A 13,680-nucleotide genomic window follows, 5' to 3' on the forward strand; every position below is an offset into this window, starting at 1 on the left:
GGGAGTGTCGGAGCAAGACAAAAGTTTGAATGAACCGAATATAAGAGAAATCGTGGTATGAATTAAACTTCTTTAAAATGCTTTGAAAATATAGCCAGCCAACCAAAATTTTGATATTTGTTCAAATTAACCCTTTGAAGGTTTTTGCCGTATATGTACGGCGGCGGTTTTCTGTCCCGCAAGGTCTTTGCCGTACGGGGTCCGGTTTCGATCTTCCGTTTGAAATTTTGCGCCAAAAGAACAATGCGTGCTCACTGGGGGGTGCTGCCACCTCTTAGGACTTACAAGAAGTGTTTGAATTTTGTGCTGCCTTCTTACGGAGATAAGCAGAACTTATGTCTAGCTTTAGCGCGGCGGCACAGACTGTGGCAACACCCCTTTTGTAGTTTTGGTTTCGTCACGTGATCGCAACGGAGTCGCGCAAAATTTGAGTTTTCTTTTTGTCAGCACTATCTTGCAGGGGCTGCCGAAGTTGATTTCTATCTTTATTGGCGCTGCTCTTAGCTTGCTTATCACCGTTGCTCGCGAGGTATTCTCGCCCTCTGTGGCAACGCGCCTACGCGGTTTCGATTCCGCCGTGGGATCGCAACGGAGTCGCGCGAAACGTGTTTTCTCTTTTTTTGGGCACTGTTTTGCAGAGGCGGCGAAAGTTGATTTCTATCTTTATTGGTGCTGCTCTTAGCTTGCTTATCACCGTTGCTATTCTATTCTGTTGAACATTTTCCAGTTGTGAGCGATGCTGTCACCAAAGTACTGTTCCTAATTTTTTTTTACTATTTATTCTCGATTATATACATTTTGTAGATTCAAGATCCGCAGTAAAGTAATTTGACCACCTGGGAAAGTTTTCTTCAAAATAATTCGACCCTCAAAGGGTTAACCATAAGTACATATTATCAGAGTTTGATTTATCACAAGTATACTGTAAATACTACACATACTACAAGCAGTACTGTGATAGAAATCATATTCATAGCAAAACATAATAAAGGTGATATTTGTAGCAGAAGTTGTTTATGATGAGTGCGGCACAGAAAATGAATTAAAACATTCTATGATGTAAGTGTATGAGGTATGACAGGAACACAAAGTACATTGGGGACAGAAGTAGGTATCCCCCCTCCAAGTTTGGAACCGTGCTCCACTGCATATGGGCGTCACCCGATGATGCATTTCTGGTGTCGAGATCGGCGCAGTGCCTCGGTCTCGACACCAGGAATGTATCATCAGGTTGCCCCCACATGGAATGGAGCACAGTTTGGAACTTGGAGGGGGGATCACTTACTTTTAACTGTGCCAAGTTCTGTATGTGCATGAGCAATGTGTAATAAGCCCATTCCAGAAAAATACTCAAGTTTCTATTGATTCTCTTATAAGCTCAACATTTGATCTTTGTTGTTAGCATGTCTATTAGGAATATGGTATCCTTCTTTGTGCGGTGAGTTCTAATTGCTAGAATTCATTGTCAAATCAGATAACCTTGCAATAAGATTAGTGTTCTGTTTTTTTCCCATGATGAAACATTTGAGTAGAATGTCATGAAAGGTGTAGATAGGTTGTAAATGAAAGATGCTACAAAGAGGCTCCATATGTGCATCATATGAAGGATTAGCAGCAGCGCATATGGCTTTCTTCTGCAATAAAAAAAAGCTTACTGATGTTCAACATTGTGGTTTTGCCCCCAGACAAAATGGCAGTAGCTTAAATGAGAAAGGAAGAGGGAGTTTTACAATAGCTTCTTATACTGAATGAAAGCAAAAATTGGAGCTTCGTAATTGCTTCTCTATACAAGCAAGCTTGCTAACAAAGGAGGCGGTAAAATATTCCAGTGTAAATTCTTCTCATTTATAACTGAGAAACCAATGTGCAGATGGCCATCAGTGTTCACTTCTTTGCTTTTATGTTGAAAAAGCATAGCGTTATTTATTTATTTAAGCACTAATGATGGCTGGTGAATTTGGCAAGCTCTTTTGTTAAGTTCTCCTAATGCAGCATTCAATATAGTTAATTTTTCGACATTCGTGGACATAAAAAAGAAACTAGTATCATCATCATATATGTTGAATTGAGCAGTATTATTGGTTTGTACTATGTCATTAATGAAAATATTAAACAGAAAGACCCAAGGGTGCTTCCTTGTGGTACTCCAGAGTGAATGAGTAAATTATTTGAAATATTGTTTTTCATTGGAATCCTCTGGAGTGCAGATAACTTTTGATTAGGCTAAGTAGTGTTCCCCCTGAAACCGTATAGTATTACGAGTTGTGTTAGAAGAGTCGCGTGATTAACTTTATCGAATGCCTTTTATGAAAGTGCCGAGTGTCATTAGATTTTACTCAGAGACTTGTAGCATTAGTTCTTTCTCTGTTAGTAGTGCTAGTGGACAAGTAACATGCAACAAGTTGTGTAGTTTTATTGTATTGTGCTATGTGGGGGATTTAATATTCCAAAGCAACACGTAGGCTTTGACAGACACCACAGTGGAGGACTCCAGATTAATTTAGACCACCTGGAATTCTTTGATGTGCACTGACACCACACCGCACAGCACATGAGCATTTTTACATTTCACCTCTATCGAAATGGGTCTGCTCCAGGCGGGTTTAAGCCTGCAGCCTTGGAATTAGCAGCTGAATGCCAAAGCCACTGAGCCACTACACTGGGTACTGTATTTTGTGGTGTATGACTTTTTTTTTTTTTTTTGCTGAAATGTTTATTGCCGCGTTGCATACAAGAATGCGACTTATGACATAATCTTTTGCTGTGCCTAGCAACTATGTTTGAGAAGGAAATCCATCTGTAAAAAGAAAAACTCGGTTATTATTAAAATGTTATTTTATGGGTGGAATTACAATCTTGCTACAGTAGAACCCAGCTATAATAAACACTGTCATAGTAAAAATTCGGATACAGTAAAGTGAAGCTGTGGTCCCATTTGCCTTCCATAGACCACTGTATATATATTTTTTTTTTGTTATAGTAAAGATCGCTTTTAGAAGAAACGGCTATAGTAAAGAGCGTCTGGCCGTGGTGATGTACTTCTCACGGAATGATGACATCGCGGTGCGAAGTCCTAGGATCGCGAGGCAAATAAAATGCGCTCGTTAAGGTGGCTTCACCACCAAGCTGAAAGCTGCGAGGAGAAGCCAACTTTTTGAAGAACTTGAGGCCGTGAGGTAAAGTGCGCGGCGCGCACGGAAAAAGTAAAGCTGGCTATGAACGTAGGGAGAAGGCGGCACTGTGAAAGAAAAGCCAGTAAAAACGCACTGAGAAGTAGAAAAGGGCGTGCGTCCGTAGCACTGCAGCGCGAAGCACGGGGAAGCAGCGGCAAGAAGTGGAGGCACGGTAGAACTGCCTAGGCGATTTTTCCGCATTTGACTGTCGCGCGTTTCTTGACTACTGCCTCTTAAATGACGCTGAAGCCACAGAAGACGACGCTGTGGTCGTTGAAAGCTTTGGTTCTCTCATGGAAACTAGCTCACTTTATTTTTGTAGCCACGTTGTATCCGTGTAAACCTGATAACATGTGATAACTAATAATAAATAGTTCTCACATAAAGGGACGATAAGAGCAGAATGTAAGGTATTTCTTAGTGTTTGTTTTATAAACCAACACCTCATGCTTAGCAAGCAACCAGAGAGCATAGTCAGAGCCGTTCTATCACCAACAACTGATATTGTAAAGACCCTGAGACCCTGAGTAAAGATTTTTGATGGTCGAGCTATTTTAGTACAGAAGGGTTCTACTGTACAACCAAACTGAATGCGGTGCCCAGTCCAGCCGGTCTAGCCATATTCTCGAAAGTTTTAATTTCGGCGTCGCACCCGTTTGGCTTTGCGTGCATCGTGCGTTGTTGTTGCTCAACATGCCATCATTTGGAAGCGAAGGAGCTACAATGCAAAATTCAAGCTGTGTGCCATTGGATATGCGCTGGAGAAGGGGAACCGGACAGCAGAAGACAATTCAACTTGAGCTAGAAAAATTATCTGGGACTGGTGCAAACTCACCAGGTTGGTCCGGTCAGTGTAGCTAAAATATTGGAATATGTTGAAAATACAACCGCACTTGTTGAGGATGGCATTGTCTCTGAATTACTGAAATACAATTTGTATGGAACAAGTGTCTCCTCAATTTTCGGCACAGCTTACGACCTCTACACTGCACAATAGCCACATTTTCCAGTCAGAGTTCGATAACACGCTTGCGGCAGGTGGCGTGCACAGATAGTTCTCGAGCACTGGCCAGGATGCCTTCTTCCTGTGGTTTGCCTCTTCTGTCAGCTTCATTGACTGGCGTGTGCCTTCTGCTACAAGCGCAGTGTACTGCTGTGATCGTCTGTGGTGAATATTAGAGCCATACTTACCTCTATAGGGGGTTAAAATTTAATGCCCATTTCACCCCTCTTTTGACAAAGCCTTTCTCTTCATCCACTCCATCTGGCATCCAAGGCGCACCTGCATGTGTGCGATGTCTGGTCTGCTCGTTGTGCCTGCTCTTTTCATAGCTCTGTTCGTTTTCGTGCGTGCACACGCACGCACTCACACACACGCACGCAGCACACACAGACACAGAGAGAGGGGGGAGGGGGGTTGTCCTGGCTCATTTATGGCTGCATGGTCTAGATCCTGTGCTTACTGAAAGCTGCTTGTGTGTTTCCGTGCCCCCCCCCCCCCCCCCCCCCCCCCACCCCGCCCTTAGTTTTGATAATTGTGTTTCATGTGTAGTGCAACACACTGTGCTGTGCTGTCTCAATATGATAGTTGCATACAGCAAGTGCATGGAAGCAAATAAAGCAAGAAAGGATACCTGGCAAGGCAAGGTTATGATTTGGACATTTGACATACGCTCTGCCTACGCCTAGAAGCGGGACAGAAAGGAAAATTTCGCTTGTAGACTCTAGTTGCCTGGACGAGTGAGAAAAACTGCCTTGGTCAGGCTCGGAAAGGGGAATTGTGGCAAAACTATTTGATTGCGACTGCTTTAACTGCGTTGTTAATGAGTCTCCTAAAAATATTTTTACGGTCGCACATTCCTGGGACAATGCTTGACGGCTGCTCCAGAGTGTAGCGAATTTCTGGCCAGAGTGTAGTCAAGGGCTTTTTAATGTTTAATTATCATATCCAACTCATATCACCTTGTATTTGGTGCACAATTGCCTCGCCTGTCACTGTGGCATGTATCGCCTTGTGTTTGGTGCAAAATGGCCTCACCTGTCACTGTGCCATTAACTCTCAACTACTACTACTATACTGCTGCTACTGCTGCAGACAATTGCAAAACTTGTTGCATATTACTTCCTTGTACTTTGTGCTGTGCAAAATTAAATGTTTAGGAAAGTTCCCTGAGAGGTGAGGTGGGCAGGTGTGTCTTATAACTCATTTGAAGAAAGGCACAGGAGGTTCCATACTAACAACTGCTCTTTATTGGAAAGCTCTTTATTGATGACTGTTTATTGGAAAAGGCGTGTTGGAAGAGCTACTGCAGGATGTGGCTATAAAACGTGGCTAATTTACCAGGAGTGCTGTGGTAACATTTGAAAAAGTGAACAAACAATTAAGCAGGCAACTTGGCTAGAAAATAGAGAAGCCTAGCAGAAGCAGAAGCGCACTGTAAGTCAACTAAAACAGCCCAAAGAGCTCCTTGATGTAACACATGCCGGTCATCCCTATGACGCTGAAGACCTTTCTACCCCGTGCTCCAATGTTTTGTCATCTCTTCGTTCTCTGCTGGAACATCTCAGTATGCAGTAGGGATCGTGGCAGATGGGTGGCACCAAGGGCTGTTGCTTTAGGTGTGTGCTGCAGTGCTCATCGATTTATGTTGGTGGCAATGGTTCTTGCTTTGCTCATTCAGCCAGGTTGGGGGGCTGCATGGCTCCACAGCGTCAGTTTGTAGTTTGCTATTTTCTCTTGAGAGTCGTGTGTTTTCTATTTTTTGCCCAAGTCCTGTAACATCTCTGCAGCACAACTTGAAGATGGTATTGTAATCCAGTATTCTTACGAACTAGGTGTGTGGTCTTGCACTTGTGTACAATTTTGCTTCTTGTAGGCGAGGCGTATAGAGGCTTAGAAATGACACTGATTATAATTTGTGCCGTAATACTGTGGATGTTGATTAATTTGTTCTTTCGTTTTAGATGATGCCTGATGAAGAGCTAGAAGAAGTGAAGCCATCCAATGTGGCTGTCAAGCTCGCTTTATTGCTGGGCCTGACACCACAGTCTTTCAGCTTTGGCTTACCAGCATTGTCCTCGAGTGAAAACAGCCTGCTGTAGTGAAGTGGACACCATTGTTTCCGTTCTCCTACACAGTTCGTGTGTGCAGTGTACATAGCTTAGGAACACAAATTGAGATCCCTGTAGGCCTGGAAGATTTCTTCTCGCCTTCCTGCCGCATTGCAGGCAGCACTCTCGTTGCAGCGAGGTGTGGCATTGTAGCATCTGTGAAAAGCAAAGAAAAGGTAATGTTCTCGTGATGACAGAGAGCAGTCCCAATGAGTAGTGCCCAGCAAATTGTGCTTGTCATCGGACGGGACACAGCTTGTGCAGAATGCAGCGCTAGCTTTGGCTGATGGGTTTAGAATTGCATAGCGCACAATTATAGGTCAAGAACCTAGAAAAATAAGCACCTGCTTGAGTTTTTTCAGGTAGTGGTGTGTATGCTTGAGGAATATATATCGCATCGTTGCCCTTGTTCTGTCTTTTGTGCTGTTAATATACAGATATGACACACGGTGCGTTAGGCTGATCTGATGAGGTTTTTCTTTTTTTTTTCAAAGCCTTGCTGCTGATTGTTGTCTTTGAGACAAACAATGGTTTTTTTTTTTCATTACAAATGGCACTTTTTTCTAATATGAGATAAGGTGCAGCTGAGGCATTGTTTTGACATTGGTTCTTAGCAGCAGTTCATAAAGGCCTGTTGTATTCAGCAGTGTGCCCTTGCAGTGGTGGTTATGCTGGTCTTCTGTTGGCTTTGAACACTGTTATATTTAGCATTGGTTAAAAATAAAGAGAATTGCATAATCTGCCCAGTGCAATTATATTTCAACTGTGTACATTAGGTCATACTACATATGGTGTACTTGCGCTTTTATTGACTGAAAAGAGTTTTCAGAGTTGAGGAAAATAATTTTTAAAGCACATACAACCCTTTATTCTCAATCTGTGAACTTCCTACTGACAAGATTTGGAAGTGTTTTGTCTTAACAGTGGTGGGAATGCTATGCCGATTGTGCAGTGCTGCTCCATTGCATTGACCCTGCTATGCGCTGCTACAAATGGGAGTTTTGTGAAAAAAAAAAAAAAAAATAGCAGTGGCTTAGCTCAGCTAGGCCAGGATATACATAGCGAAAGCAGTTTCATCTACTGACATTTCGGTAGCGACACGCCGTCATTGTCGTTCAGCACCTTGGCGATGTCTCTTCGCGAGACGTTCCTCTCGTTCTTCGGGCGTCTCGGTCGCCCACTTAGGCTTTCTCTCCTCGTTTTCACGCAGCGCGGAAGCTGTGTGCGGTCCGCCACCTGCGCCATCTGCTGGGCTAGCGCTGTACTTTGCAAGAGGGGTTTTCAGTGGGTGCTGCATGATGGCGCTTCTACTACATGCCAGGCGCGGAGGAAATTTACTGGAAATGGAGGAAATTTGGTGCTCGCTTGATTGCGACATTTGTAATTACCGTGCTCATAATTACTGATGGAGGCCTTAATACATATCTTGAAGATATGTTTTTAAGAACTGTGCATTCACTAGACGCGCCTTTGTTCAGTTTCAAACCTCGAAGTGTCATGGCAGAGTGGCAGCGTCCCCTTATCGCATGTCAGCGGCCCGGGTTCAATTCCCACCTAGACCCCCAATTTTCTTTTCTTATGATTGACAGTCCGAGCGGTACCATAGTTGCCATGGTACTGGTTGCCTTGGTAGCGGCGCATGCGCAGTAGTGGCCTTTGGCAGGCACCGTGAAATGTGCTTCTGCTAGCCTAGTGTAGCTGTCACTACAGTATCGTGCCGGCACTGCAGCACAATGCAGTTTAACCACAACTGACACGAGGTGCCTAGTGGTATCGCCTTGTGCATAGGCATGGCTTAATAGTCTACTGGATCTATGTGTGACAAAAAGGGTGCCTGTCAGAATCTAACCCCATTTATCTTTTACGCTCTTTTTTTTTTTTTTCCACCTGATGGTAGCATGTGGTGTGTGCATATTTCACATATTTGCCTTGGTAACGGTGCACCATAAAAACAAATCTGCTCAGAGACCCATTTGCATGCATCCCAAAGGGACATAATATGATAGTCACCTTGTTCATGCTGCTTTTCTTGCTGCTCCGAATGCATGTCCTGGTTGTGTATTTGCCAGCCATGTCAAGCACAGCCACTAGCCTCACATCTTGCTATTTTTGTGTGCCTCTGGACCCCACGCATCGCGGAAGGTAACCTAATGAATACCAGACACCTTAAAAATTGAGTTAGTGAGCGTAAAGTTATAAAGTTTTCTACTTAAGCATAAAAAAACGGAGACCTATGTCGTATACGGGCAAAGGGCTCTGATATTGAACTTAAGAACTATGCGTCAGTAAGTGGGCACCATTCCATTGTACCATAGTGCCAGACAGTGGGATTGTTTACGGTGAGCTTGACGTATGAGCATACTGGAACTACTACATGGCTTCCACTGGTGAGGCTTCATTTCCTGGCTGTGCTTGAAATGGCTGGTAATCATGCGTTCTGGTCGGCCTTTGGAGCAAGCCGGATTTGAGCGTCCGCCTCCCGCCGTTGCCGCTTGGTCTTGTGTTCTTGTTTCTTCTGCAGCCCCCTGTTCCAGGCGTTGCGCTTTTTCCTCAAACTTCATGCTTCCATAGTTCAACTCTCTTGCGGACTGCCCTTGTATTCCATTTTCTTTTACCATTGGAAAGTAGAGCATCAGCATAATGCAGTCCACTCCCGTGGCCCTGAGGAGCAAGGTGCATGTGCACATCTGTCCCTGCGCAGGTAGTGACAGATGTGCTGTTCTTCCTGTCAACGTCAGCTGCACATGTGCATTTGGAGGGTCATGGTAGTGAATTGCGCTGTGCTAGAAGTCTCAAGTAGTACTACCATAGTGCAGTCTGCTTGCAAGGCGAGCGAACAATCTGTTGCTTGCAGCTGTATCTCGCACAACTTCCACTGACTACTCAGGCAGACCAACTCAAGCCCTTACCCAGTAGTTTCGACCCTGCAGCATCACATATGGCACCACCTCCAGTGCAGTGATGTGTGCGCCACCAGTCTACCCTGGACAACCCTGGACATCCCACACCTAGTGGGGCTGTGCCTGAACCTTGCCCTAACTATGCACCCAACACTGCCCTATCTGTGTCCTTACTTTTAATGAGTGGACTCAGCTTTGCTAGAGGTGTAAAGAGGTATTAGCCTTGCAATGTACCTACATTTTAGAGGCCTCCATGGCAGGGCACTATTAGCCTTTTTTTTTCTTCCCTTCACCCCATACAATCTTGTGCCGTCTCCTCTGAGGTAAAGTTGGCTTCTCCTCTCTCATCTGTCGCCAATGTTAGCTGCGCATTCACTGCCTGTTTGTAGTAAGGCGATTCTTGCGCACCTGGTGTCTTCTTGTTACTGCCAATGTGTCTTGGCCACGAGCTCCCATATTTTCAGTTAGTTCTGAGCCTCCCACTGTTTCCACCATGTTCTGGCTGCTGCCTAGACTTTTGGATGTACAGTAGAATCCCTCTATAGTAAAGTAGCTCAGACCAGCAAAAATCTTTACTATATCAGAGTCTTTACTATATCAGTAGTTGGTGACTTGGCTTTGACTATGCTCTCTGGCTGTTTATTAAGCACTAAGGGTTGGTTTATAAAACAAACACTCAGAAATACCTTACATCCTGCTCTTACAGTCCCTTTATGCGATCATTATTTATTATCAGTTATCACATTACGTTTCCGACATTGTTTACATCTTGTGGAATTGTCATATTTACACGAATACAGCGTGGCTACAAAAATAGAGTTTGATTCCGTGTGAAAACCAAAGCTTTCTGTGGTCACAGCATTGTCTTCTATGGGTTCAGCGTCATTTAAAAGGCAATAGTTAAAAAACGCTCATGACAAAGTAAAACGTGGCAAAACCACCTATGCAGTTCCGCCGCACCTCTGTTTCTTGCTGCTGCTTCCCCGTGCTTCACGCTGCCGTGCTATGAACGCATGCCCTTTTCTTCCGGTTTCTACCCCTCATTTACTGGCTTTCCTTTCTCAGTGACCCGTGCCTCCTTTCTACGTTCATAGCCAGCTTTACTATTTACGTGTGCACCGCGCACTTTGCCTCACGTCCTCAAGGTCTTTAATAAATTTGCTTGTCCTCGCTGCTCTCGAGCTGGGTGGCGAAGCCACCTCAAAGAGTGCGTTCGGTGTCTATTTTCCTTGTGATCCTAGACTTCGTGCGTGCCGCGGTCTCTTCATTACACGGGAAGTACATCGCCACGGTCAGACACTCTTTACCATAACCATTTCTTCAATAAAATGTTTACTATAGCAGAAAAAAAATGTGCAGTCTGTGGCAGGCGAGATAGGACTGCAGCTCTACTTTCTATATTCGGGCTTTTACTATAACTGAGTTTACTACAGCGGGGTTCCACTATATTTTTAGTGCATACTCTATATTCTTGTAGTGCACAATAGCGACACCTTTCCCTGCTCGCATTACCTAATTTGCCATCAAAGCATTGTGTCTTGTATCACCACACTCAGGCTTGGAGCATTTGGGTCCGACGTCACGAACCCCTTGCTTTTCATTTTCTTTCTCTGTACTTCCTTGTGGCCATAATTTATGGTTTCACTTTTTAGTGTCTCAGGCGTTGGAAACCAAATTGATTTGAACTTATTCAACTAATTTGCTCTCATCTTCAAGAAGGAAGATATTAGTGGCAGAACGCACGTTCAGGAATGTGGAAGGGTTGCTTCTTGGAAATATATAAAGCTGAAAATTCTAAATTACTGATATGTGCAGTTGAGCTCCTCTTATTACGTTATTATTTTCCGTTCAGTTTTGTCTCGTAGCGTCTGGTTTTATATATTGTGTGCTGTGGAGTACTGGAGTTTGTGTGCTTCTAGTTAAGAAGCATCTTTGTAATGAAAAGTATAAATTTTCATCTTTACTTTGAGGGTTAGCATTGGGTTCCTGCCACGAAACATTAGGAAACTGCTACAAATTGACTTTTTGCCAGTTACAAAACCTGCTCTAAAATTCTCTTTACCATTCCCACCACTGTATGTATGTTCTGCGTGTTATGCACTGTTGGCAAGAAAAGTTTGTGGAATGTGTGTTCTCTGGAAAAAAAAAATGATTGTTGCAGTGACTTGCGACCCTGTTACATGGTAATGTCTCCAGCTAATGGAGCTTGCACATTCTCACATACGTGCTGACATTTCAGGCAAATGGCTTGCCTGACTGCATCAAATTAAATTTTTTCCAATGCACCCGCATTCCATAACTTTTGCTGCCATTAGTACACCACAGTGTTAAGCCTGCCAAGGTATATTTGGAGTGTGCAAAACTGGTACCATTCTTTTATTTTCTGTACGGAGTAGTCCGTGAATGCACACAGTCAGTAATTGTTTGCATAATCACAGTTCCCAAAGAGTACGGCCTCTGCCTTAGTCTAGTTCTGATCTCTGTAGATGTGTAACATGTATAGCCACAGCTACGGCGCACAAAGACAGTGTGGTACCTTCATGATGTAGAATGTTGGATCATGTGCCGCCATCACCGAAGCATCTGCTTCGGTCAGGCCAGGGCTGGTGCTTCAAAGTTCCTTGTGATTTCATGAAATTGGCAGTGTTTTGTCATCACTTTTATGCAATTGTTGTAATAATCATTGGCAGTGTTTTGTGGCAGGTGAACAAACTCCAGCATAGTTCCCAAACATTGTTTTGTTAAACCTCACACTCCATGCAACCTGCAGCCACTGTTTTGGAAATATTTGAATGTGTCAGTGAACTGAAGTGGGCTGTGGGTTTCTGATGGTGGTGGTAATACATATGCATGAAAATATTTGAAGCCGTGCTAGGTATTCATGTTTTTATTTCTTTTCATTTTTTTTAGTCTGACGTGTCTAATAATTGTGGAACTTGAAAAGGGTTGCATACGAGATATCGCACAAATATGTTTACTAGACATTCGGAATTTTGGTGCCTTTTTTCTTAATTTTAAGGGCATATTTTTTATTTAGAAGTTTTACATTTATTGGTGTCACTTTTTTGTGACAGTGCTGTCTTTTAGGCACTTTCTGTGCTTTCTGTTTGAATTTCTCTCTTATGTATACAATAGTAATAAAACTTTCTGACAAAGGCAGTCAAGCAGAATAGTTACAATTTTAACATGCTAAAAACTTGACCTTCTTTCTTAGTGCTGTCGATGTTCATTTTGGTTATATTGTCATGCCTGAGAAAACTTTAGCTCCCATCACGTCGATGCTGGGTACAGGAAGTAGGAGCCAACATCTCCACCAAGTGGCCAGACCATAATATTTGCTGCTGAAAAATAAACAGGCTCAACTTTATCAACCATTGTGTAGAGCTTGTGTACTTTGCACATTATTGTTGGCAGTCAACAGGTTATCTGCTTCACTTGGCACCATGTAAAATGTCTTTTCAATGATTGGACAGCTTGTTCAAGCAGATCTTTTTCAAGCATTGAACACTGCTTCTAGTGGCCTTTTATAACGGAGATTGTCTGTAATTGTACAATGCTTGCTGACCTTTGCAAGTTGTCTATCAACCTGGTAGACTACTTTTGCTTATGCTGCTGAACTGCTGAAAAGTTTTTCATAATATCTGCCGTCTGCTTTTTTTTTTTTTTCACTTTCACCAGTCCTCTCCGTTCTCTATTTTGAGCATGTTCGCTGGTTCCTTTCATGGGGAACTGTGCAGTTAATTATGCAGAGTCCTTTCTTTATAGGCGTGTACTGAAAAGTCCCATCTATTGTGGCAACTTTTTTGAGTGTGAAGATAGAACAGCAAAATGCGTCCTTCACACAACCTTCCAGCCTTTCCGAGTGCTTTTCAGGCTTTTTATGGTTCATTGGTTCATTCGTACCACTTCCCTTACCCATTTCATGGGATGCGAGATTTGACGCAAAACTTTGTAATGGTTGTTTGGTCATTCCTGAAAGTGGCCAGCATGCTGCTTTATCGTTCTGTTTGTGATGTGAGACTCGACCAGATTTATCTCGAATGATTGCACCCAGGCAGAATCAATTCCATGTTGTTCTAGACTGTTGTGTTAACTTTGCACGTCATATTTCGAAAGTTTGTAGTTGGCTTTTTTAAATTGAGCACAGCTGAGAGCGGTGGGGATTCTGTTCGACGACTGCCGAGCTCGCTTGTTGATATTGCCACTGCTGAGCTATTCAGTTCTTTGTGGGCGTAGGTGAGCCCAATAAACAGTTCCTTTAGGAAGCCCTTTTCGCTGTCTTCCGACTTCCAGACTGCCGTTGCCATTACGTAACAATATCATCTGCATATTCTGTGGCTTCTTCAGGGGAATGACAGTTTTGCTCATTCTTGCAGTAATGTCAGCCTTAATTAAACTGCTTTTCTGAGTTGTGTGCAGTTCCGTCAGCCTTGAAGCGCAATGTAAGAGTGTGGCAAACATTAGGGCCAGTATGTTTTTTCTCATTTCGCAGAGTG

At 43.4% G+C, this 13,680-nt stretch overlaps 1 protein-coding gene across 2 annotated transcripts in view; it reads left to right on the forward strand.

Moving 5' to 3' along the window:
* Positions 1 to 12,343, forward strand: part of LOC149351897 (uncharacterized) — a 40,243-nt gene extending 27,900 nt beyond the window's left edge. For both annotated transcript variants that reach the window (XM_089581161.1, XM_089581160.1), the window contains one exon: positions 6,138 to 12,343. In XM_089581161.1, coding sequence (XP_089437287.1) covers positions 6,138 to 6,275 — 138 coding nt within the window. In that variant the 3' untranslated portion in view covers positions 6,276 to 12,343. The remainder of the gene's footprint in view (positions 1 to 6,137) is intronic.
* The last annotated feature ends 1,337 nt before the right edge of the window (positions 12,344 to 13,680 follow it).

The sequence above is a fragment of the Amblyomma mixtum genome, chromosome 3 (assembly GCF_055824585.1).
Source record: "Amblyomma mixtum isolate Tamu chromosome 3, ASM5582458v1, whole genome shotgun sequence".
Lineage (NCBI taxonomy): Eukaryota > Metazoa > Arthropoda > Arachnida > Ixodida > Ixodidae > Amblyomma > Amblyomma mixtum.